This window comes from Lineus longissimus, chromosome 4, assembly GCF_910592395.1.
Source record: "Lineus longissimus chromosome 4, tnLinLong1.2, whole genome shotgun sequence".
Classification (NCBI taxonomy): Eukaryota; Metazoa; Nemertea; class Pilidiophora; order Heteronemertea; family Lineidae; genus Lineus; species Lineus longissimus.
The window spans coordinates 1,332,003-1,357,944 of record NC_088311.1 but is presented as its reverse complement, the minus strand read 5'-3'; the positions used below and the strand labels follow the sequence as shown (position 1 = coordinate 1,357,944).

General features: G+C 42.5%; 1 protein-coding gene across 2 annotated transcripts in view; it reads left to right on the top strand.

The window, feature by feature from the left end:
- The first annotated feature begins 1,346 nt into the window (after positions 1 to 1,346).
- The window catches only part of LOC135487284 (F-BAR domain only protein 2-like), a 35,435-nt gene continuing 10,839 nt past the window's right edge, over positions 1,347 to 25,942 (top strand). Inside the window, exons 1-13 of one of the 2 annotated variants that reach the window (XM_064770836.1) lie at positions 1,347 to 1,415; positions 3,211 to 3,302; positions 6,957 to 7,031; positions 7,802 to 7,943; positions 8,757 to 8,828; positions 18,266 to 18,371; positions 18,915 to 18,994; positions 19,227 to 19,325; positions 19,553 to 19,649; positions 20,678 to 20,704; positions 21,605 to 21,754; positions 22,796 to 22,867; positions 24,409 to 24,511. In XM_064770836.1, coding sequence (XP_064626906.1) covers positions 1,389 to 1,415; positions 3,211 to 3,302; positions 6,957 to 7,031; positions 7,802 to 7,943; positions 8,757 to 8,828; positions 18,266 to 18,371; positions 18,915 to 18,994; positions 19,227 to 19,325; positions 19,553 to 19,649; positions 20,678 to 20,704; positions 21,605 to 21,754; positions 22,796 to 22,867; positions 24,409 to 24,511 — 1,142 coding nt within the window. In that variant the 5' untranslated portion in view covers positions 1,347 to 1,388. The remainder of the gene's footprint in view (positions 1,416 to 3,210; positions 3,303 to 6,956; positions 7,032 to 7,801; positions 7,944 to 8,756; positions 8,829 to 18,265; positions 18,372 to 18,914; positions 18,995 to 19,226; positions 19,326 to 19,552; positions 19,650 to 20,677; positions 20,705 to 21,604; positions 21,755 to 22,795; positions 22,868 to 24,408; positions 24,512 to 25,942) is intronic. The other variant, XM_064770837.1, reaches the window with a different exon arrangement.

Sequence of the window (25,942 nt, the reverse complement as noted above, 5' to 3'; positions counted from 1 at the left end):
GCACATGACAGGCAACTCACAACAGTGGGCAATAGGTCCCCCTGGGGTTGAGACAAAGAACTGAAGACACTTGTTCAGTGAAGTTCATAGCTGTAATTTAACCACTCACAAAAGACTGGTTGCCAACTCGTAACCTGTGATACGAATGGTACATTTATTGTACATGTAAACATTGTGATGCTCTTTCACACTGATCACCAGGGCAATTAAAGATATAATCATGTCGCACACCATCAATCATGATGATGTAATCTATAGCGCAATTCGTCAACTTTGTTGTGTCACCACTCCTTCCCATCATATTGACAACACTATGCCTGTATGTATGATTGCATTTTATTGCTGACTTGTGCTCAAATGTTTCAAATTTAGGGATAGTCTATCTCTAAGCCACATGCCAGAGTATTTAGATGTGGACTTACCAGTACATTACATGTACACAGGTTCTTTCAGTTTTATCAAAATTTGACAGATGGCAGCACCATGTTGTCGGCTGCATGTGGCAATAGACACCAACTGGTTCACACCTTTTCAAGGTAAGTGTGCTTGGGAACAAAATAAACAGTTTCGACAAATTTTTGTTTGGGCACTGGCCAATTATGCGTTTCACCTGAAAACAATAAAGGTCTCAGTGGCTTAGGACTATCATACTTGAAAGGCATTGTCTTAAGTTTGCTTGCCTTCTGACATGCTCAGAGTCTCAATGAGCATTTGTTACTGTTGTGTGGCCGGGCGACGTGCTCTGCCTCATCTGGGACTTAGTCTTGAATTGATTTGGTTGGTTCGCCTTTTGAATTGCCTCAATTGGTGTTGCCTGTTGGTCTTTGTCGAAATTTAAAGGTCCTGCATAGGCCTACTGATTACTCCATGATGATTAAACGTTACGTTTTGTCATCATTCAAATCAGTGCACCAGATCAATCATTTCAGTGGACTCTACCAACAAATTAGTATCCTCAACATATGCTGTACCACATTCCAACTTAGTGACTGTGTAGTCTGTCAAGTATGTGTACTATGTACATTATCTATGTACATGTACAGTGCACGCGCATGATGCGTGTATAATTCTATAATATGCACACTAATAGAATGAATGAATTTTGAAGAAGGATTTTATGACATAAACTATCCTTGGTACTCCCTTAAACCAAATCCGATAGAAAGAGCTTCTAATCAATACAGAAACCATCGGCTTGGATGTTGTGTAAATTACGTATTTATCGTACATTTTGAGGAAAAAGTCACCAAAATATCACGAATATCGAAATTCCCGCAGCCAGCCTTTCTTGGGTCAAGGCCACTGATACTTTGGAGGTCATCGCGCGTGCGTACAAATCTCATAATACATTCGCCATTTTGAGGGATGTACAGTAGGTGTTCGTAAAAATGTCCCTTTTTACAGAAAATTTCTGGGTAAGTTATGTGTTTCTGATCAAAATTCATTAGTGGTTCTGATGGAGCTTGTAACGAAGAAGAGAATAACCGACTTGAGTGGCTATCGAGGCTGTCATATTGTAGAATTCAGGAATATGCAAATCTAAACAAATGAACTTTCAAAAACACATAAAAAATATGCACTGATAATGTACAGCATTTTGCATGCACAGTATTGAGTTAGTACACTCATTGTCACTGACACGGACACAGTACATGGCTGCACACAAAACCCATGCAGTTGCAGCACCACAGTGTTTGCAATGTTTCTGCCTTGTATTCAGGTTGATTGAAGCTAATGAAATGTATATCACGATCACTTGACTTGACTTGTATTTACTAAATCTAAATGGGCCTATGTGTCAGTATGAATGCGTTATGGCGCCCCCAAGGCAAAGCCAAGGCAATGTCAAAGGGCTCATGATGTCCTGGACATGGATCATGGAGAATTGACGTCGGGCCACATCAATGTCATGAAGGATTTCACTTCAGGCCAATGGGTAGGTAATGACAACGTTGATTGTTATATATGGTCAAATCCAAGTTAGTATTTTGTTTGCTGAGCAAACTTAGAGAAAGAGGCAAGTTTCATTTTGGATTTTGTCTCCCGCCGAACAGCGGCTGGTTGTGAAGATCAGGATGTGTTTTTTGATTGTTCAATGTTACACATTAAATAACATACAGCATTTTGCACCGTAAATACACTTATGGTATCTGTATGGTCTCTCCGAGTCCGAGTGTTAAATAGTTACACAGCCACAAGAGGAAACACCATCTTGAGGTTCAAGTGGCGGAAGCAAAACTCCAAATTGGTGTCAGCAGGGAACCATCCCCCTTCCTGTCATCACTCTACATTCTAACTGAAAACCTAGATTGTCTCTGAGTTCATTTTAAATTCAACTGTGACAAAAACAAGTCGGCCAACGAGTGCAGATTGTCTGACTGTGATATGGTTGGTGCCGATGGGCGATACCAGCTGTGAGTGCAGGTGGTACAGGGGAACCTTGCTCGAGGGTAATCTCCAGCAAGACGGTCTCTGCTCCTCATGAGTTTGGTCCTAAATTTTTGTCATTGACCAGTTTAGTTCTGGGTCAGTACATGATTGTATCCGGCCAAAAAAGGATAAGGTGAGCTTATGAAATTCTGATCGTGAGGTATATGTCAAAGACCTCTCATTCCTCCCCATCAACAACTAAATGTCTCATCTTTTCATATTTCAATCCCTAGTATATTTTGATGTATTGTGTTCGTAGACATAACTAAATTATTCATGTTACAAAGTATTTACTTTAACAGTAGGTTTGACCTACTTCTCAATAATAAAGTGACATTGTTCAGAGGCCTTGGCGCATAAGCGTTTACTTTCAATAGAAAACTGTGTCATCTTGTTTTTTCTATGATAAAAACTTTCCATCCATCAGGAAATGCCAAGTGTTTGGCACTTGGCACTGCATTGTACTGTAATTGAATGGCTAATGCCAGTGTCTAACCTGACTGTTTTGAATGTTTTAGGCCAGCATGTTTAATATTTTTTCGAAAATGAATGTCTAATTTGGTGCTGTGCAGTGAAAACTTTCAGTTTTAGGTTGTGAAGATCATTGCACCCGAAGCTACATTCGGTGACTACAAGTTCATAGCCAACTGTATGGGGTGTGAGAGACATCAAAGAATTGTCTACAACATCTCAAGGAAAGTCGCAATTATGATTTGCTCTTGCTCAATGGCCAATACAGTATGTTCATCGAAGTTAAACCAATGTTGTTTATCGTTTCAGGGGGAGAAAAACAACGGATTTGATGTACTTTACCATAACGTAAAGCATGGCCTTAAGTCGAGCACAGATTTTGCTGATTTCCTCAGGGAAAGGTAAGTGATTGGGCCCATAGTTACTCTCCCTACCCGTACGCAGTTCTCCTGAAATAGACCAGACGTCTATGACTAGGAACTGCAATCGTGGTACGCTGTCACAATGAACAATGTTGAGGCCTTAATGTATATCCTCCACATCCCCACAATGCCCCCCCCCCCCCCCCCCCCCCCCCCATTTCATCTTGTACATTGTAGTATAACCTGATAGTAGCACTCATTATTGCTCATTATTCATTACTTCTATTCCTTATGAGATGCAGTGTAAATATTGCGAGATCTTAACGAAAATTAGTCTGTGGCAAATTGTTGTTAACTGCACCGTGTATCGCGTAGTTCTTGTTTCACAAGGCTATTGATCATTACACTTCAAACTAAATACTATGTAAAAACTGAATGTTCTACTAGTAGAGACTCTTTTTCCTTTCCGCCGTCAAAGATTTACCAGGAAGTCCTGTTCTGAGTAAAAAATCAAAAGAAACAAATCCCAAAGCAATTGTCTTGTCTTAACCTGATCAATCCTCCAGTCTGGCAAATGATTTTAAAAGTACACTGAAAAGCAGTGTCAAAACTGATTCCCTCGGAGTGCTTTTGCAGAAACCATTGACTCTAGGAGCACACCACAGGTTCCTGTAGAGACTGGACATGCACTTGACATGTACATAGACACTTATTTTAAAAATTTGACTTGGTAATCCATCCTGGCACTTCGAAGGTATTCTGCTTTATGGCATAATTTCCCGAGGGATTTTCTATCAAAATTCTTTAATAATGCTGTCTCTCTTTTGCCAATTTTCAAATGCCTCGTTTATTTCATGTATGTCATTTGATTAGGGCAAGCATGTAATTGGGTGGAGAGCATTATCACAAGTGGCGCATGTTATTCCCCACAAATTTGATATAATTTGAGTTAGCCGTAGGGTTTGTCTTTATCTGATTTTCTTGCTAACAATACCTTGCTATTAAAGTGAGAAGTGAGTGTCCGCAGGGAAACTATAGATCCCATCATTATTTGATGAGTGGATTGCAGTCTTGGGTCGATTGTGTCACCTTACTTGTCAATGATGTCGGCTGTTTTATACATCGAGACACAGCAGTTAGGCCCTTGCTAGTGCTTGATCAAGCCGGATTGAGACTACTTCAGGCACCAGACAGTTAAAGCAATTCCTTTTGATTGCTTGGTGTCAGCAAGATAAAAACTTGAGATCTCTGATGACCCTTCTAATTGGTTTTTAGATTTCTTCCATGAAACTGTTGTCATGGAAACATCACTTGTTGCAGAGGATGGCATTCTCTTGATACCTCCGACTCCGATGGTGGGATCCAGTGCCCTCGACTGCTTCGTGATTCTGGGCAGTCAGCCGTAAGGTTCGCGTGATGCATCCTAATCAGATTCAGATACCATCTCTTGGGGATTGTGGTTTTTTTCTTCAGGACAGACTGTTAATTTGTCTAGCACGAGCAGTGTCTCTCATCATAACATAAGAAAGATATCAGGTTGTGTGTCTTAGGAGGTTTATTTGTCAAGTATTTGACATGGTTAAGATTAGGCAAGGAGATACTACATGTAATGTAGATTTTATCAGGTTAAGGAATATTGTTGTGCTGTGTCTTCCTGATGAAGGGCAGGGGGAAGGCAGGATAAGTAGTATAGTAGAAGTAATCTGGTTTTGCAGAGGCTGTGTGACTTTAAACATCATTTAGGACATTGTGTGCTGTGTTTGATTGAAATGAATAGTGTTAGTTCGACTTATTCATGAATCATGTGGTATAAACAAGAAATCATGAAGTGTTTCACTTCAGCAGTTGTATACTATAACCCGTTTGGACATCTTGACCACGTTTGCCTTACCTTGAGTTTCCAGACTGGATGGTATCAGTGTTGGTATGATTTGCGTGGCAAATACGAAATCAAATACGATAGAGATGATAGCCATCTCATCAAATATGATACTGAATATGATGTGAAGTCCATTTGGCTTGGTTGTGAGCCAACTCCTTGCATATCTAATGTGACCGTCTGCTGGAAGCGGCGATTGTGACAGTATTGGCCCCAGGCACTGGGCTACTTGGACAATGGGAATAGAGGTTCTCAGGCTTGCCATAACTAATAACAGGCTCTGGCCACACCAGATGATGATACTAATACTTGGCCACTGAAATCCTAGGATGTACGTACTCAAGAAAAACTAGCGCATTCCCGATTCCAATAGGTTACATTTCAAGGTTCTACATTGCCCTACAATCTCTACAGCGCCCAGCACTGCCTCCCACTTGTTCCACATGTATAGATTCATTGTGCTCATGTTTGCTGGTGGTTACCATGGTTTTTAGCTCACCTCTTAGCAGAGGTGAGCTTATCCCATACCGTGGCGTCCGTCGTCCGTCGTCGTCGTCGTCGTCGTCGTCGTCGTCGTCGTCGTCGTCGTCGTCGTCGTCGTCGTCGTCGTCGTCGTCGTCGTCGTCGTCGTCCGTCGTCCGTTAGCAGGGCACGTTTCGTAACTGTTAGAGCTATTGAGTTGAAACTTGGTACACATGTACCCTTATGTAATGACACCTTGGAGACCAAGTTTCGGTCCGATTCGTTTCATGGTTTGGCCACCAGGGGGCCAAACGTTAAAAGTGAAAATATGCAATATCTCCCTTAATAGCAGTCGGGAAATTTTGAAAAAAATATGGTAGGTACTTCTAGCAAAGGTGCATCATATATCCTCCGGGTTTTTGATTTGACCTCCTTTTCAAGGTCACAAAGGTCAAATGGTGTAAATTGGCCGTTAGGATGTAACGATGGCACGTTTCTAAACTGCAATGACTATTGATACCGAATTTGGTACACATTTACCCCTTAGTCAGGTGATCTCAGGGACCGAAGTTTGGTCCAATATGATTCACCACTTGACCACCAGGGGGCAAAATCTAAAAACCTTAAAAATGTGATTATTCCTTAACTTCTTGCCCGATTGCCACCAATTTGATATCATGGGTACATCTTACCACCATACAGTATATGTCACACAGGTTTTTAATTTGACCTTCTTGTCAAGGTCACAGAGGTCAAATGGCGTAAATTCGCCGTCAGGCCGTAACTATGGCACGTTTCTTAACTGCAATGACTATTGATCACAAATTAAGTACACATGTACCCCTTGGTCAGGTTATCTCAGGTACTGAAGTTTGGTGCGATCTGATTTGCCGTTTGGCCTCCAGGGAGGGGGTCAAATCCTAAATTCTTCAAAATGCCATTATTCCTAGTAATTACTTGCCCGATTGGCACCAATTTTATATCATAAGTACATCTAATTCTAACAACCATTCAATGTGTCACCCGGATCTTTTTTGATTTGACCTACTTTTCAAGGTCACAGAGGTCGAATGTACTGTAAATTTGCCATTTTGGGGAAATTGTAATTGCTTGGACCTACATCAAACCTAACACTACATGACACAATACCATGCTCTTAATCCATCTTTCCTCCACGTGAGGTGAGCACAATGGCCCTGGCCATTTCATTCTATCATTATCTCTGATTGATTTTAAACACCAACACACAACAACACCTCACTCAATTTCAGATAAAACACCCCGTATAGATTTCAGATAACTCAGGAGAGATTCTTATTTTCCTTGAGATCATGTGTTTTCCGTCATTTCAGTTCGACTATTGAGGAGACATACTCCAAACTGCTGGCCAAATTGGCCAAACAGACCAATAACTTCAATCACTTAGGGTAAGTGGGGTCCTCTTGCGATTCTCTGAATAGACTGCTGAGACATGAAGCAAAATTCTCAGTTAAAGAAGATAACCCCAATCCTATCATTATCAATACTGCAATCATGTTTGGCAATAAGACCGTTAAAATGGACATAACTTTGTTTGGGTGGCGTTTTTATGGTGAGCAACAATGACTAACATCCGATCTGCTGACCACTGTGTGCATGATGGGAGGAACTAACATTGTATTGTATCAAAGTCAGTGTCCATCATCCATGTCGACTAATGTGTCATCTATGGGGTGGTTTCCAAACAGTGAATTGTGTTTTTCAATCTATGCATACAACCAAGCAATTAGTAAATGAGTCCATTGATCATTAGTCATTGTGATGACCAATCTCCACGCATATGGTTGCATCAATTGTGCCATCATTTTTCTTGACAGTGCCTGAGTATGTATGCATTGCAACAGGTGTTGGGTATTGTGTGCGGAGAGTGGTCACCACCAGCGATTACTATGACCAGAAAAGATGGATGGATGCATTGAGCTGAAATATGCATGAGACAACCCAGATGGATTTATAGACATATTGCCTGGTTTAGTTTTACTATTGATAAACGGCTGATTGTTGAAGTCGTAGACTATAATAGTGTGAAGGTATTGTAGAGTTGACATGCATGCCACTTTCAAAATTTTGAAAGGATTGGACCCAGTGATTGAAACTATCAAATGATATGGCAAGCCAGTGGGTTTAAAGTGACGTTGAATGCATCTCGTTATTCCAGATCTTTTGCCCCATTCTGGCAAATCTTAAAGACACTGGCAGAGAAACTGTCAAGCACTCATCTTCAAATCGTCCACAAATGGCAGGATCTCATGAAGGACGTACAGCGCTACGTCGAAGAGCTTCAGAAAAAACAAAAATCGGTAAGAATAAGAGTCATTTATGGAAGATATACCACTACCAGGGTATGACCTAGGGTTATCATGACACGAGCTGAATGTTATCAAATTCATATCGATGAAGAGGGCTGGTATGTGTTTAATAGAATCACAACCCCAGTCTGACGAAAGATGCCATGAAACCACCACATGTGGAATGCTCCAGGTGGCCATGATCTAACTCCATAATGTCTCTAGTACACTTCTTACTGATGAACAAGTTCACCAATTCACCATCTTCCATCTCTTCTACAAAGACCTTTGTAGTGACTATCATCAATAAACTCATCGAAGAACACTTACATCGTGAGCTGGCCACTGCTGTGTCTGTGGATCAAAGCTGTATTTATTGCCCCTAGGCTGAATCATGGTGCCCGATATACTTAGTAATCGTGTCTCCAGTTAAAGCAGTTATATCAAGAATTGCTAGACTAAAAAACAGTCTTTGTTTATTCTTGGTAATATGAATATGTGTGTGATCTGGGATAAGGTTATTGTTTTATTTTAATGTCGGCCAACAAATGAATCAGGTGAATTCAGTTTATAATGCAGACAGGATGAATTTGATATCATGTGGGGCAATATTCCTTACACAATTGATAGTTGATGCTGTGGTGGGTAGCTCCATCAGTAAGTTGGTGAAGGAGGGGGGATTAGCCAGTTGACCTATCATCGAGGCTACATGTCGGGTTGTCCCTTTGATATTGCCTGGTAGTGGGAGTTGGGTTTCTTGTAGCTTTTGTGTAGACCACTGTCAGAAGACTGGTGACTTTTATAAAGTCTTTTGTTTCATTACAGATAAAGGATGGAGAGTCAGGTACCTTAGACACAGTTCATTCTATCCAGCAAACAACAGTAGCTTTACAAAAGGTATGTACAAAGTTTGATCCGCTGAAAATGCTCAGTGCTCGTGTATGAAAATCAGTTTTGAATTCACGAAGTGCGACTGTCACATCAGGTTCTCATCAAGTTTAATGATATTTGTAGAGTTGGCGAAGTAATTGAGTTTATCAGAGTGGTTATTCTAAAGTGCCCTATATGCGGCATGGATTGATGCTTAAACAGCCTTATTTGTACTTTGTCGATGTGGAGCAGTGTGACCTGAATATATCGTAAGACAAGGCCACTATGACCCACCTTACTGACGTCTGCAATGTGATTCCTCCTCACTAATTGTATCAACAAAAAGCTGTGGTAGCTAATCAATGGGTTATTTTTGTATCCTGTTACAATAGAGCTATTGATTCTTGACATTTGCTTGATAGACAAGAGTAACATTGGATAGTGTGGGAAGAACCCGATTCAAGCTCGTTAAACAGTCATGTGTCACTATGACAATCATTGACTCCTTACAATGGTTGAGCATTTCACCAAGGAATCGGCATTGAATCTGATTCTGGATCGAGGGGTGGGAAACACTTCCATGTTTTCTGTATCGTGAGATTTTCGGGAAATGTCTGGGGTGTGTTTTGTAGGTTCAACCCAAAGTTAGGAGCATGGAGGGGTGTGAGTGCTATCATGCCATTTAAATGTGAAGCCTGGGTATCTCAAGCTAGGTTTCCTTATCAGGACTTTGGTGATTGCGGAAAAACTTGTTTTCCCTTTACACAATATCTCCATATTCTGTTCACACGCAAGAGCCAGCCCACCTGGTTACAAGCTATTGTGAATGGCTGACTTATTTGCTCCCATTACATGTCACAATTGTAATCTGGAAGTAGTAATATACATGCTCACAATAGTAATACATTATTGATTAGTATGAAGACCTTAGTTGTTATGTTTACAATAGGTTAATCTTAGATTGTTTGAGGTGCCTTGTCAATATTGTAGGTGGCCAATTAATAGTTATCCAATACAAGTAGCTTTGGGTTTATTACATGGAGTAATCTTATCTGAATTGTTGCATCTCCATGGCAAATGGATTTCAGCAAGGGAATCATTTGTGTTTGAGGGTATGGTGGAAGGGGACATAATCTACCCATTTTACATCTAGCATTGGGCAATTACTAAGTATCCCGGGTGGAGTGTCGTCACAGGATGTTCTGCGCCGGAGATAGATATGGGGAAGAAAACCTTCCAGCACAGGAAAGATCCCGTGGACGGCATCCACCGACAGTTTCGGGGGAGGGGTGGGAGGGGACGAAAGCTGTCCGAGTGGCCCCGTTTCCTTATCATCGTAGGGGGTCCTACTAGTATAAATACGTTCCTAAAGACCCTTCCAGTCTTTGCCGAGTGCGGCAACCTCAGTACTGCAGTCCGGCCGATTCCAAAGAACATATGAATAAGTTGGTCTCGCTTCGAACACGCTTGGTGACGTCACACCACTCGGAATAACTAAGTATCCCGGGTGGAGTGTCGTCACAGGATGTTCTGCGCCGGAGATAGATATGGGGAAGAAAACCCTCCAGTCTATCCTCTCCATGTGCGATATCCATTGTTTTATCTATCAGTTATGTTCTCCAAATCTCCCAAAACTTATAGATAAAACAAAAACTGTCTTTTTTCAGATACAGTAGGACCTCACTGAGGCAGACACGAGGACGCTCTCCGTCTGAGACAGACTAAAAACCCTGCCAATAAAGTGACCCCCATGTGTCTGTCACAGCGAGGCTCCACTGTAGTCTGAATTACTCCAATCATGTTAATTTCAAAGAAATAACTCTGAAACGATGATATGTACGTAGAATGCACTTTCGTCTTTAATATCAAATTAATGGCATGTATCCCATGCCAATGAATATACAAGTACACGCAATACCAACTACAAGCTTTCTTTTGAACAGCTCTTATACATGAAATGACCAACTATTTATGTCTCGACGTTACCGTACAAATTATACCTTTTCATTCAGGGAGGTAGTTTCCTCGGGACAAACCGGTCAAATTACTTCTTCTTTTTTCCTTTTTTTTTTTTTTTTACATTTGTACAACAAAGAACTCAGCCGAATGATTTACTGAGGCAGGTGTGGTCAATATGGTCGACGGAGTCGTACCCTGCTGAGGAGCCTGCTACCACCACCCGCATGATGTTTGCCTGACAGACCCTAGAGCTCCTGGCGTAATGTGTGGCTGAGTCATCGGTGGACCAGCCGACATGTTGCATTGAGGCCAACCTGTCTACCCCCGCTGCCTGTAGACCGATGGCACAACCACTCCTCAGGCTATGGGGGGTCTCCCCATCTTTAATACCCAACGAAGTCAGATAGAAATCAAATCTTTCATAGATGGCGTCATAGCTCAAAGGCGCGTCCACCACCTTTCCATGGGAGGTGGGCCTGAAGAAATAGCCTACTTTCAAACTGACCCCCATAGACCCTGCCACTTTCACGTAATCTTCTAGGCCTTTCACTGGGCAGATAATCTCATCTTGGCATCTCAAAATAGTAAAAATATTAGGGCGATCCACCCTGAGATTTTTCCCCCATGTATGGCGAATAACGAAACCGGAGTTATCCGTCAAACTCTTCACCTCCTGAGAAAGCATCAAACCTACATCATGAGCTCGGTCGCCTCCAAAGGCCATAAGTTTTAACCAAGCCTGGTCTCTTGCCCAAATATACTTCATAGTTAAATTCTGCTGATCTTCCTCCAACTTCCTGTTAATGTAAAGAGCAATCAATCTGACCTTGGGTAAGAACAGTGGCACTGCCTGAACTGGTGCTACATGACCCACACTCTGTTCCTCCCTCACCTGCCCCCGATAAATACCAACCTCTCTCGAACAGACAGGATTACCCTCGCCCCGCGCCCATTGCCCACTACGCCCAATCTTGTCGAACAAAACCTTTAACTGAGCTACTTTCGTCTTTACCGTACCAAACGCCAATCGTTTCGGGCAATTGCAAACCGGTTTCCTTGCCCCAATTTGAGCACAACTCCGGACATGCACTGCAGTTTTTCCGCTTTGGTCACACCACGCCAGAAAAAGGCATATTTCATAGGGCGAACACGAAATCATGCTGCTGCCCATTTCAAATAGAAAATTCTCCAACTGGTATCCCAATTTCGATTTGGCCGCCTCATATGCCTTGCACGAATGGTTATACATCATAGCGTCGACCCTGGTCCGAAGACCGAATAAATCCAGAGGTATTGTGTCTCTCTGAAAAACCAAATGAGTAGTCGTGAAAACAAAAAACACGATCTCACAACTGCTGACTCCCCGGTAAACAAATAAATCGCCTACCAATGAGTTAGAATGACTGTTAGTTTAAAAGTCACATGCCCACTGAATGACAACCCCGTCGGATTCCCAGGTGCGGTCCGTCCAACCGTTACATGGATGCGTTGAACTCCAAAAAGGCAACTGGCCGAACGGCGTTGTGTCCCTCTGAAAAAACCAACGGGTTGTACATAAGACAATCTTAGAGCACCAGCCTTGCCACCCACAAATCCCATTTGAGTTCCGACGCCCCGAAACCGGAGGGAGACGGACATTCTACAATTCCCAGTCTGCCCTGCTCGCCCAGTTTGTGGCAATGTACCGACCTGTGCACAAGCAAAGGCCACCAAGCCGGGATAGGGGTCGGCTTGGGGATTACCATGGAAACCGATAATGGGGTTGGGCAGTCATGAAGTACGAAAGACATAACCGCTCCGACCATATTGAAAGGAGGTAACACATAATAGTTCTGCTCCTTCGACAACTGTTGAGAGAATATGTTAACTCCCGAAGAGTCTGGGAGGGGCCAAGGAGTGAAATGTGGTAACCGCCGGCCATCTGGGCCTTTCATGCTGTTTGAGTCTAAAGCCATTAGGTCGAAGGTGTGAGGACCAAACCAACCCTCTACTTTTGCCCAAGAAGACATGGTCAGTCTAGCATCGGCCTCTGAGATTTTACGTGACGGCCCATCCGCTAGATTATCTGCAGATCGAACGTACAGAAGCCTCAAGTCACAATTCAAGTTGGACAGGAAAACTACCAAAGCCTTAAGCATATTCACCAGAGCTAGATCTTTTCCACTCTGGTTCTCCCAAACCTTGACCAAGGCCTGATTGTCCACAAGGACGTCAAGCCTCTTATCTGAGATCATGTCCGGGATTGACTGCAAGGTCTTACATAAAGCATCTGCTTCCTTGAGGTGAATTGGCCTGGTGTCACCCTTGTCCCAAAGGTCTCGAATTATCAACTCGTTCGAGATGTGCGCCCCCCAACCGAAACCACTAGCGTCTGTAGCTAGAGTCAAGTCTGTGTGTCTATCCCCTCTCCATTTTGACCAACTCTCGTGAGAGTCTAGAAATCGCCAGAAAAGGATCTCCTCTCGGAGTCCCCCAGACAACTGGATTACCCCTCCGTGCTTTTCCGCCCAACTGACGCTTCTCGCCATTTGCCGAATGTACAACCTAGCTACTGGGATGCAGAGACAAAACGAGTTACATTTGCCCATTAGCTTCTGAAGGGACTTCACCTGGACGAAGTCGTCTGCCAAAATAGATTCCCTCAACACCCTGAAAGAGTCCTTTTTTTCTTGCGGAATCTCAAACACCCTCAAGTCCGAATGGACGATCAAACCCAAGTGTATCATCTTCAATACTGGAAACCACACCGACTTTAAAAACTCTATTGTAAAACCCAGGCACGACAGGACTACAGCGTTATAGTAAATCGACCACCCCGTGCTCACCCCTGCTGGCCTCTCCACCCCCACTAAAGGGCCTAGAAACCGGTCGTCCAAATACTGAGTGGTTATCATTCCCCTGCTTCTTAGCAAAGTGGTAACCTGCATCCCTACGGTTTGGTACACGAAAGGGCTGATACTCCAGCCGAATGGTAACACCGTGTATTGGAAGTAAAAACCGCCAAACTGGACCCCAAAATACTTCTTCGAGTTCTCTGATAAACGCACCCCCTGATAAGCAGACTTCTCGTCCGAGGAGGCCATGTAATCGCCCTCCTCCAACAAGGTTGGTAAAAGCGACAGACCCTCCAGGGTGAATGGCATGTGTTTCATGAACAAATTTAGAAAGCGCTCATCATGGCACAGACGATTTTTCCTTGATCCCTCGATCATGAGGAGAGGCATAACCAAATGTGGTGGCTTGACCTCCCCCACTCTGCCAACATATTCAAGAGCCCCACTTCTAAGACCCTCCTCTAAATGCTTAATGATCTCGCCCTTGAATTTAATGCAGTTTTCATAGTTTGAAAAAATTTGAGTTGGCGGCCTGTCGGAGTTGAGCCGGATCCCCTTGAAAACACCTTTGTAGGGCCGAAAGAAACTTTCTACATTAACGCCATTGTTTAACCAGTCCTTGACCATGCGTGACTCATCATTGTCGACTACCCTCAACAGAAACTCCCAGTTCTTTAATTCAGAATGCAACTGACCCGAAACAAAGTGGTTCGGATCTCTCAGTCTAAGATTCCCCATGCGTGCTTCCCAATCCGTTTGTGAAGACCAGTCGTTTTCCAGAATATTCTCCATACTCAGAGGCAGGGCAGTAGTAGGCCTACCCCTATAGTCTGAGAAACGCGGTTCACGGCGTTCCGAGACCAGTCGGACAGGATCAAATGCCTCACAATATTCCCACTGTGGAACCTCCTGTAATATATCAAGAGGAATATAAGTCAATATGGGTATCCGGGAAAGAGCATTATTTCCCAACCAACCGCGTCTCTAAGACCACAGAGGCAGACCTAAAACTCCCCGCCATCTCAAGGTGGTGTTACCCACGAGGCTTAGTATCCCCAGATAGCGGAAAATCATGGTCCCCTAGATCGTTACGCCAGAGCTGATAATGGACACAACACACTTTAGACCTAAAGGATGGACCCATTAGCGCGGCATGCCGCCATGATAGTCAGCCCGATTGCCCGAATTTCCTATTCACCAGAGAGGGCGTCTGATAGACGAATTGTTACTAGGTGAATGAGGGGCACTATTCATCACTCCGAGGTCTTGTCCCAAGTAAACTACCTCCTACAAAGAAAGAGAAAAAACAAAAAGGGAAAAAACAAAAACAAAAAAAAAACAACAACTCGCGGAAGCCATTTGTAACAAATTACCGACCTATTCCTTCTTAACCACCTTGTTATATGAATTATGAGGGCAATCACGTACAAAATGATCTAATGATTTACAGACAAAGCAGCCCGAAGAGCCCCCTCGCCTCCCTCTTCCCCCATATGATCTGCCCCTCGCTCCATAACCCTGAGCGTGGGACCAAGGAGAGGTAGATTTTTCACCAAAATGATCCCACTTCCCCGGTGTTTTCCTCTCCTCGGTCTCTTCTTTCATTTTCTTAGCTTTGCGAGCGGATTTTTGCCAAGCATCGATCGCCGTCTGAGCTTTCCTCGACTGTTCATCCCCGATCATTTTAGTAACAAGCGTGTGCAGTGGGTAACCCGCCCCATCGTTCTCCCTGCAAGCCTTTAAAGTCATCTTGTACAGCGAAGCCTCCGAACTTCCGGCAATAACGGCCGCGTCGTGTAGAGTTTCCATAGAGGCCAACAAAACACCGTTATCCGTGGAAGATCTTAAAGCCAGGGCCCTCACCTGTTTCAGCGCGAATTGCACCGATCCCGCATCCCCCGCTTCCTTTAGATTCTTTAGGTCCGCCTCCATTCTGGACAAGCGATCGCCACCGTCAGCACCGTCCGTGGTCGAAGCAGTCTTAGTAGAGCCAGTAGACCCCGGAAACCGAATTCGGCTGCGCTTCCCCAGAATCGTCGTGCGGAGCCGCCTGAAAAAGGCCATAGTTTTTAGGTAAAAAAAAAAACAAAAAAACAACCGCGCCTTTCAAATTCTTAATCACTAACAGTATATCGTGTGGTCAATGGTAATTCCGTGTTTGCCTGGCGTGTTAGTTTCGTTGCCCTATAATATTGATGTTCCGATAGTCACCTACGCTATATGACCTAGGTTTAGCCTATGCAGGGAAAGGAATAACCTCAAATACGCCATTACCTGCCATGCAGCGTCATCACCTTTCAATTAAACACTTTCCTTTTTGCGGGAAAAAAAAAAGAGAGGGCCCCAACACTGACCCTCTTTGTGCCTTTCCCTTTTCCCTTATCCTCTGGCGTCAGTGTGGCTCCCGTGGACAAGACCTGGGCGTCTGGAGCTCCGCCCTGGTTCGCCTCCATGATAGCGCAGTGTACAACCAGTCTCTTATTACGAAACGTGTCTTCTTTCGCCCCCATGTTCAATAGAACCTGATATGGGAAAGAAAGAAAAAAAAAACACCATGTATACTTTATCAGTCTATATCATCATCATCATCACCGGAAACATCATCATCACCATTACCTACAATTACCATCGTCATCATCCTCTGAGAAACGGAGAAAAAACAAAACAAAGACAAGTCTGCCTCTTTGAGACCTGGAGGCTTTCATCCGTAGTCGGCTGGCTAAACTTCTAAAATTTGTTTCCATCGGCTATATTCCCCAATAAGGGTCTAGCATCACCATTCAAAAAACAGTGACCCCCAAACCAAAGGAAAAAAGGGGGAAATTCCTACCTTCATTTCATATCCAGTTAGCGCCAGGATCTGCTTCTCCAAGTCCTTTTCCGTGAATGTTGCCAACGGGTAGCGTTTTGAGGGACTTGCAAAATCCTCCTCCGGTACCTGTTCTAACGCTTTCAGCCGCAACACGACCGGTAAGATGTCTTTTCCCTTCAGAGAGTGTCTATCCCGGAGCCACACCTTCGGGGTAGATGGGCCCGCGACAGAAGCAACGTTGTCCGATGTGTCCGTCATCTTGAATCAAGTAGCGAATGGCTCGCCCTAGAATTTATTCTGATCTCAAGGACCCTCAACACGTTGTCAAATGACTCTCTTATGTAATCTCCGCCTTCGGGCAATATCCCCTCGCCGAGCACCAACAACAACCCGAAACATACTCCCCGATACCTTTCAGGGTAAGAGGAAAAACACTGACTCTCCAAACAAAAGACACGTCGACATTCCGACTTCTCCTTCTTTCGCCGGGAACAAAAGGGCCAAACGAAAACGAACAACAAAACCGCTCCACTCCATTGAACTATGACCGGGGTCGTAAGCCGATTGCCCCTATAGATTATATAAAGCCCCTACACTACACCCTACCAGCGACCCAAAAACAATAGCTGCAACAATCTCTTATTGCTCTCAGCGCTTGGGCTTTCCTAAACATACATTTTATTGAATGTCTGCACCAAGTGCCTGCACCATGATAGCTGGGGGGAAGGATCATATTAGATCGCCAAACATCACCCAAGCAAAGAAACCGGAATGGTTTCCAAAATGGTCGAGCCAAATAATCTATCATTTCCTCCGCCTTCGATACTAGGTAGTATTCTTGAGGTTCTCAGTGTGCGTGTGCTCTTTGCAAACAGCGCCATCCAAATTTAACCTCCGAAAGGTTCAAGTATGAATCCCTATGGCCTATCTTCGAGAAGATTACCATTCCAAAACTAAACCTCCGAAAGGTTCTAGCTAGTATGCGTAGGCGATCCCGAAGATCCCCACCATCTGTGGCCCATCTTCGCCAAGATCGCCATCCAATTTGTTAACCTCCGAAAGGTTCAACTATGGGCAATCTAATGATTCCCAATCAAGTGTGGTCCATCTTTGAAAGATTACCACCCGAACCGCAAGGTTCAAATACTTACCAAGCACAGCCAATCCCAGTTGGCCGGTCGAACTGCCGCAGCGCGCTGGACGCACGTCCTGCGCCCGTGCGTTCCAAAGAACATATGAATAAGTTGGTCTCGCTTCGAACACGCTTGGTGACGTCACACCACTCGGAATACATAAAGTCATTTGTTTTGTTGTCCTGGTTGCTTTCCACCATATGTGACCCGCTCTACCAAAACTAAGCGCTTGTCGCATCTGAACTTGACAGGTTGATACGGACTTGTTGTTCATTTCCCTATTGTAGACCTTTTGTGAAATGTGACCAAATCAGTTTGTAATAGATTTCACAAAAGGTCTACAATAGGGAAATGAACAACAAGTCCGTATCAACCTGTCAAGTTCAGATGCGACAAGCACCTAGTTTTGGTAGAGCGAGTCACATATGTTAAACAAGACCACAGGTCAAGAATTGAGTACAGACATTAGGGTTAGTCTTGACATAACACACTGATATTGTGACTTAAAGAGTGGGTAACTATCTCTCTGGTATGGCTTATCTCATAATGCATTATCATTGGAATTCATGAATCAATAGATATGGGGACAGCTTAACCCTTTACTTTAGGCTCCTGTCTTGTTTCGGCATGTTTGAAACTCCCCTGTTTGAAATAATTAAAACCTGTTTGTTTTGATATTCCTGTGACAGTTCTCCTGTGATAGTATTTATTGCAATGTCTTTTCAGGCGAAAGAGGTTTACCATGCAAGATGTTTAGAATACGAAAAATTAAAAAGAGAAAATGCACAGCCAAAAGAATTAGAAAAAGCAGAAACCAAATTTAGAAAAGCGAGTAAGTAGTAAATGTTGGTGCAGTTGAAAAAGTCTTTGGGAGTTTCATCCAAGTGCCTCAGGATTGCTGTGTTTTTCTTTACTTTCTCCTGATCTGCGGCAGATGTTAACCCGAGTATGTGAGGTCATGTGCTTGAATGTTCAACTGTCTACTGTTAAACTCTTATGTGAATGTTCTCCCTGCCCTTAGGGAGTTGTATAACAATACTATAACTACAGAGGTACCAAGTTCAAAAGGATGGTGTTTATCTGCGGTCCGTGTTGATCATCGTGCAGTCAGATATTGTATAAGATTTCTGAGGTCAACTTCAAGGTCTTATTGGGAGAGGAATTTAGGCAGGGTCATATGCTGTTGCAGATGTTGTTGTGATGAGTTGTTTGAAATGAAGAGAACTGCAATTGTCAATACTCGTATGGACTTTTTCGTAGAGAAAGCCTGTTGATATGAGGAGTTGTAGCAAAGTTGGAGAGAGTATAGCTCTGTAAATGACACAAGGAGTCCAACTTTGCTTCATCTACTAACTCTGCTTTCTCTCTCTTGCAGGTGATGAATATAAGTATTATGTAGAAAAGTACAGCAACGTTAGAAATGATTTTGAAAAGAAAATGACTGATTCTTGTAAGGTGAGTATTCATATGCAGTCAACCTGAAAATACAGTGCTTCTAAGGTGTTTTGGTCTGTACAGTTTGTCCTGTATAAAGAGCTTAGCAAGGTACTGTGCCGATTGCCCTGACTGTGTCTTGAGAAAAGAAACTGAAAGACTTGGCTGGAACACATGTTATCCACCCTCCTTTCTACCGCACCCTCTGAGTGGAGCAAAGCCAATAATGTTTCATTCTTCTTGACTTTTACAGCACTTTCAAGAGCTTGAGGAAGCCCATTTACAGCAAATGAAGGACTTTGTTGATACTTATGCCAAAGCTGTGGAACAAGGTTACCAGTTAATTGGGGAGGTGAGTACTCATCCTCTGTCAACCCTGTCTCAAGAAGAGTCACAATTGACTGTAAGCCTTTGATCGTGTGCAGCACTTGACTGGTCATAAGACATGATGTTCTGTGACTGTATTTCAGATGATGATGTGAATATCGGCTATTGGACAGTTCTCATGTAGCTATGTCAAAAGCCACCACTTGTGCTAAGATTCGTTTTTTGAATATTTATCATTGATTTTCTCTCCAGGTGCATTCAGATTTCCGAACAAGTATGGAGGAGCAGACGGTAGACAACTTGATTTACCAATTTGTAGAGGGGAAAACGACAGGGAAGGACCGACCTGGTAAGCATGGACTGGGGTTAGGGGGGCGGGGGGCGGGGAGTGCACAATTTCAAGTTGGAATATGAAATTTCCATCCTGAAAGTGAAACGAATCCTCTGCTCCAAGATTATGTTGCTCAGAAAGTAAGTTCCTGTGAAATATTATTTGAATGAAAATGTGTTTTATGAAAAAGTTCGACTCTTTCCAGATGATTTGCCTCTTACAGGGAAGTGGCCAAACCTTGCCCGGTTTTGGGGTTAGGCTCTCAAGACTGACGAGATGTCAGAAACATCCAAGGTTGACCCCAAAAGTTGGCCATTTTGTTTCCCCACTGCAATGCTCCACCTCTCAGGGCATTGATCAGGAAAGAGGCAGATTTTGTTTCTCCTGCAATTTCACACAATTTGCCACTCTCCTGTCAAGATTTTTCTTCTGCTTCTGTACTGTGGCCAGTTATACACTTGTTCCATTGCAGGAAGGAGGAGTTCATTTGCCATGCTATTTGTTATGTTAAGGCATTCAAGTGCATCGTAATGCGACCAAGCTCTTGTGAATGAGTGGAATTGACCACCCTCAATAACAAAGGAGACAATGGTCAATGGACTGACTTTCCTGTAATGAAGCAAGTGTATTATTGTGTACAGTGTTCTGGCTTCTACTGGTTTCATGTTGGTGAAATGACTTGACTGATTGAGGATCACTTTTTGCAAGATATGATAAATTATTCCTGGGACATGTGTTGAGTTGCTTCAGTGCACTGCTATGATAGCATATTCGTAAATAGTCGTTTACTTTCTTGAGAATCTCACAGAATGAAAGGTTTGGTCACTTCTGCTGTTAACGTGGGGTGGGTGTAAACTAAGATGGGAGTAAGTGAGCAAACACTCTTCGGCACAAGTCTACAAAATGAACTATGATTGGTGTTTATAGGATGGCCAGCTATAAAACAGATTTTGATACAGGAGTTCCATTCCACTACCAGTGTTTTCATTTCGTTTTTCTCTGTTGGACATGCGGGTAATTTGCTTTCCTGCTTCCTGCTATTGTAGCTGTACAAATCTGGAATAAGACTGCAGGTATTTACATTCAGTTTGTTCAGTCATTTTGTGTTTGTCTTCATTATTCTACAGGTTGAGCCAAAAGATTTTCAAAACACTGAGAGAAATATTCCTTAAAATTTAGAAAGGAACAAATTAGCAATTCCAAATGAACTTGATAGTAGCCAGTTTCACAGTATTTTTGAATGTCAGTCTTGAATCCCTAAGTTTTGACACGAAAGTCTTTTGGCTTCATTCTGTTGTTTTTTCATCTTTTCCATTTTGTCAGTTGTGTGTTGTTTATATAGTAATCGGTAGATTTTTGCTGCATTTTCCAGATGGGGGTATAATATGGCCTAAAAAATTGTTGATGTTCATGTGTCCCCTATACCTATTGTTGTCGGCGGTTTGTTCAAACAGTGCTTGACGAAGAAAGGTATGGAGTGGGGTAGTCCTGCAGTTGTTCAAGCCTGAGTCATTCTGTTTTGCTTGGTCTTCATTTGAAGACTTTACAGTTCTGGTTGCTGTTGTATAAGATGTGGCAGTGGTCGTTTACTGGCTTGTGGTCCCTGGTTTGTATCATTTGCCCTCGAACAAGATTGTCATTTACTGTTGCAGTGACATGTCCCAAGCTTTGAATCTCCCAGCACATTTCATTACATCAAGCAATGCACTTCTTTACCAGACGTTTTGATGAAGGCGATATAACGAGGGGTATTGCTGAACCACGCTGATTCCTATATCTTGCACAGATATGCTGTACTTGTATCTGAAGGGGTTTCACTTGCTGCTCTGCTGCCCTATCACCCAAGGATGCCGACCTTCAATGCTGCATCTCATCCTTGATCTTTCTATCAACAGTTGAGGATTTTGCAGCAAATGGCATCAGAGTCCTTCAGTATTGATTTATAGGTTTCAACTTACTGTCTGATATTTCAGGGCCAGTTGAGTTTGAAGATGCTGACCTATCTAACCTCCCTCCAATGGTGGCACAACCAGAAGTGGCCGAGCCCACATTAACCAAGCGTGATCGCCGAGACAGTATTGGAAACGCCTTAGATAAACCAAAAAAAGACCTGGTTACGTTAGGTAAGCTATGTTTTTCTTTTAACTCTCCTGTGGGAGTGTGTGTTGTTCTCACCAAACTGGACTTCAATGTCAGGTTTACTACATGCCTAGACTCTTGAATTCAAAAGATGTGACTGTCTTCAGCCATTCTCTTGACAGATCAGCCACCAATGAACCTGTTGAATAGGTATTCAACTCAACTGATTGAACACTTCCAAATTGATGGCATGATACAAATCCTCTGTTACAAACACACTGCCACATACCCAAACACCCTCTTCCTTTCATTTTGGTCATTTGATGCCGTCCATAAGGAGGAAATCCAAGGGCGGTGGTCATTTTGTTGCTGTTGAGACGAATCTCCATAAGTAACCATAGTTTCTTGTAGTTTTGTCATCTGTGGTGGGCCAAGTGATCTTACTCATCTTCTCTTACTTGATGTTCTGTTTTAGCCTAGATTTCTCTTGTGTTACTGGAATAAGTTAACACTTTGTGGTTGTAGCACAAAGCCCCAAGTGTTGGCTTAGCCAAGGTTCAGTGGGTTATGCTTGTACTGTTGATTGGGGGGTCAATTCCTCTTGCTCATTGTTAAGTTAATTGCAGGTATGGCCATATTGTACGGATAGTTGAGTATGTCCCATGAGCATGTTGATTGAAAGTTTGTCATAGAATGGCTAAAGTGGTCTCTCATTCAAGGGATATCAACAAGATGATTCAAGTCCTTTTAAAATGGATTGCCCAGACAAAACTGCTTACTGATAATGCACGCCATAACTGTGTTCTCTGTGAAGTGTGTCTAACAATGATCTAAAACTGGGGTATGCCTGGCAATGTTGGAGAAAAGGAAGCAAGAAATTGACTCAAATGCCCAGCAGTGCAGGCAGAAGTATGTAATTACAAGATGTTAACGTCTTCGAAGACTTTCAGTTTGACCACCAATCAAATATGAAAGCAGAATGTGAAATTTTTTCATTGGTTGAGTTTCTATTGTTTTGAGCCAAGGTACAATTTTCCTAGCAAAAATTGGACGTCATCTGAAGCAAGTGTGTTATTGTTTTGCAGAGGACCCGCCTGACTATAACTGGAGTAAGCTGAGTCCACTTGAGCGGAGTCCGACCCTCCGAGGCTCACGATGTAACTCTTCTTTCTAGACATTTTTTAGTACATTTCAATGTTGTTTATCCAACAAATTTAGTTGGAATTTGCCGCAGTTCACCAGGGTTTGGTTAACTTACACCATTGCAATATAACAGACTGCTTCATACTACAGATTAATTCACAATTCACTCTATTTAGGCTAGATATAGTGCAGTCGGGTAGTTTATCACATCCAACAACATTTATTCAAGTAGACTGCCGTTGTATTCTGACCCATGAGAATCAGAATCCAGCCCTCGGGATAATATGCTTTTAAAATTGCATATTTGGATCATCACTACATCGGTGCACATGTAAAACACTTGCACAGCCCATGGCCGAATGATTTTCAAAACAGTCTGCACCAATCGCACATGAAGTGTTTGACTTTCTGTTTGTTGCAGTGGTAGCCTGTTTGTGTGGCCCGTGTCATGTCATTATTGCTAAGCGATTTTGGAGAATGCCTCATACGGTTGTCAAATCGCATGTAGCATGTTGCTTGTTCATTGCTTTAGTTTCCAGTGTATTGTACTTGGAATGTACAGACGAGTGCAGCTCCTTTCATAGTCCTATAACTGGCACAATGATTTCAAGTGCTACATGTTTATTAATACTAATTTAGAACATTTTGTTTCTTATTATTTCCCTCTTTGTGAAGCTGGTGTTCATTATCATTTATGTATGACAGAACATGGTCTAAAATGTGTCAGTGGCTGATGTATTCAATTCAAGGTTGAATGAACATATCATTTGTCTTGATTCAAAACATTGCTTCAGTGTAGTGCTTAACAATAGATATGTAGCTTTTGATGTGTTAATTTGACTTTTTAATAGTGCTAGCTCAGTGGTAGCTTACTGCTTCTTACTAAGATAATGGGTGATATGAATAAAGACTAGCAAATGCTTTTATCTAAAACTCCATGTACATTTACACTAGGCCTTTCTGTACAAAATTGAAGTAAAAGCATTTGCTAGTCTTTATTCATATCACCCATTGTGTCTACCCACAACATTCTAATTGAAGCTTATGTCAGCTTTTCAATGTTTCAATGAATGAGAGATGTGAACTTGTTGACTGATCTGTGCATTAACCTTCTGACCCTACTGTCTATTCACTGTGGTTCAATTGCTGGTGAAAGGCTTCTGTCTTGGATATGCACGGCGAGGGAAATGGCCAGAGCTAGTGGGATGGGATTTGAAGTCAAATTGGTACAAAAGGGTGCACCAATTAGACCAGTTTGCTTAGTCAGTATATAAGATATAGATTGGTTTCATGCCTCTTGTGTTGTGACCATCATTTTGTCTTGTACTGATATCAAAATAATCCATAATCTTTGCTGTTTAAGCCATTATTCAGTCAGAATTACACAAGTGCACATTCATTTCTTCACTTGATTAACTTCCGAGGCTTTCAACTAAAATAACCTGACGTCAGGCTGGGCTACATGCACAGCACACTTGAGTAACCTTTCCATGGTTCCTTAATCCTCCTATCTGTACTGTGAGTGTGATTTCACAGCTCTCTTGATCTTTCCCAGGGTTCCTTGGCAAGAAAAATAAGAAGAAAGAGAAGAAGAAGAAGAAACGAGATAAAGAAGAGAAAGACAAAGAGGACACGACGAGTAAAGGTTCAGAATCACCGTAAGTAGGCAACGCCACCTTTACCATATCAGAGTAAACATATTTCAGTCGGTCTATGATGCAGTGGGTAAGACAGCTGTTGAGGGTTCCATTCGAAGTGGGTCTCCTCTGTGATGTGATTAGGGAGGCTTTCCTGTTCGTCAAATTTGGCTTGTACATGTAGCATATGTGCTGTTCTCTTCAGTTTGATGCTTTCTTTTTGTCTCATTTTGATGATCGCATTTGATCATTGCGCTATTATCATCAACGTCTCCTTTGATCTGTCCATATCTGCTTCTGAATAAAGTGCCTAGACGTATTCATGTTTGGATGTCCTTCAGTTAAGCCAGGTATGACAACTATGCAAGACTACTGGGGCACAGAAATTGTTGGGGACATTGTGATGGCAATCATACCTTGATCAGCCCAGACCATCATGCATGTTAACCATAACCTTATTGACAAGTGTGTTCTCCCTGTGGGTTCGTAGGTCCCCAGCAAGACAAAAATCCACCAAAATGAAAAAGTCAAAGTCGAAGTCATTGGCAGTGAATGCTGATCATGTGACCTTACCTGAGTAAGCAATGTTTTCATCGGCTTTCTTTGATCACTATTTGAACACATTACTCTGGTAACTTGCTAACCATTTTAGATTCACACTCTGGTTTCTTTTGGTAATAATTGTACAGATAACCTCAGTTTTAACCATTTGCTGTTTTTGTTAGTTTTCTACACAATTGTCGGGCAGTTTTTGTCTATTTGATTTTGACCCCAAAAGGACTGAAAGCAATAGAAGACTTTTTGCTTAAAGTTTATCAAATATGGCACGAATGGTGCTTCAAGTGCCCTTACATTCTTGAATCAAGAACAGTGCTTACCCCTGATAAGCCTTGTCAAGGTCTCTGCCTTCTTCCTGATTGGGGTTGAATCACATTTCAAGTTGCATACTACAATGCATTTGTGGTTTTCTTTGAAAATATGGGTACACAAAAGGACATTCACACATCACACTACAGCAGGTATACAGGGTGTAAATGTATTTGCATCATTATGCAATAGATAAAGGGTTTTTTATAAGTCATCCTGGTATAGGTTTCTTACATTGAACAACTACGGTATCCCAGAAGCATTACAGATCCATCAGATTTGGTATGCTGACTGGCATTGGTACCAATCATATTCATTTCTTGATTTCTCATAGGTACACAAATGATGCATGAACTATTTGGTTGTGTAACTTTGTCACCTCTTGTGTGCCGGCGTGTTAATCTGTAACTGAGTTTAGATCATTTAGTTTAGTTGTAAGCTTGTGACACTATCACGCATGTGGCGGTAGTTGTACTTGTATGATTAGCCAAGAACCTCAACTATTCTATTTTGTTGTTAGCCACCTATCTGTCCTGAGCCGAGTGACGAGTCTACTCTATAGCAAGCAGGTTCAGTTTCTGTCCC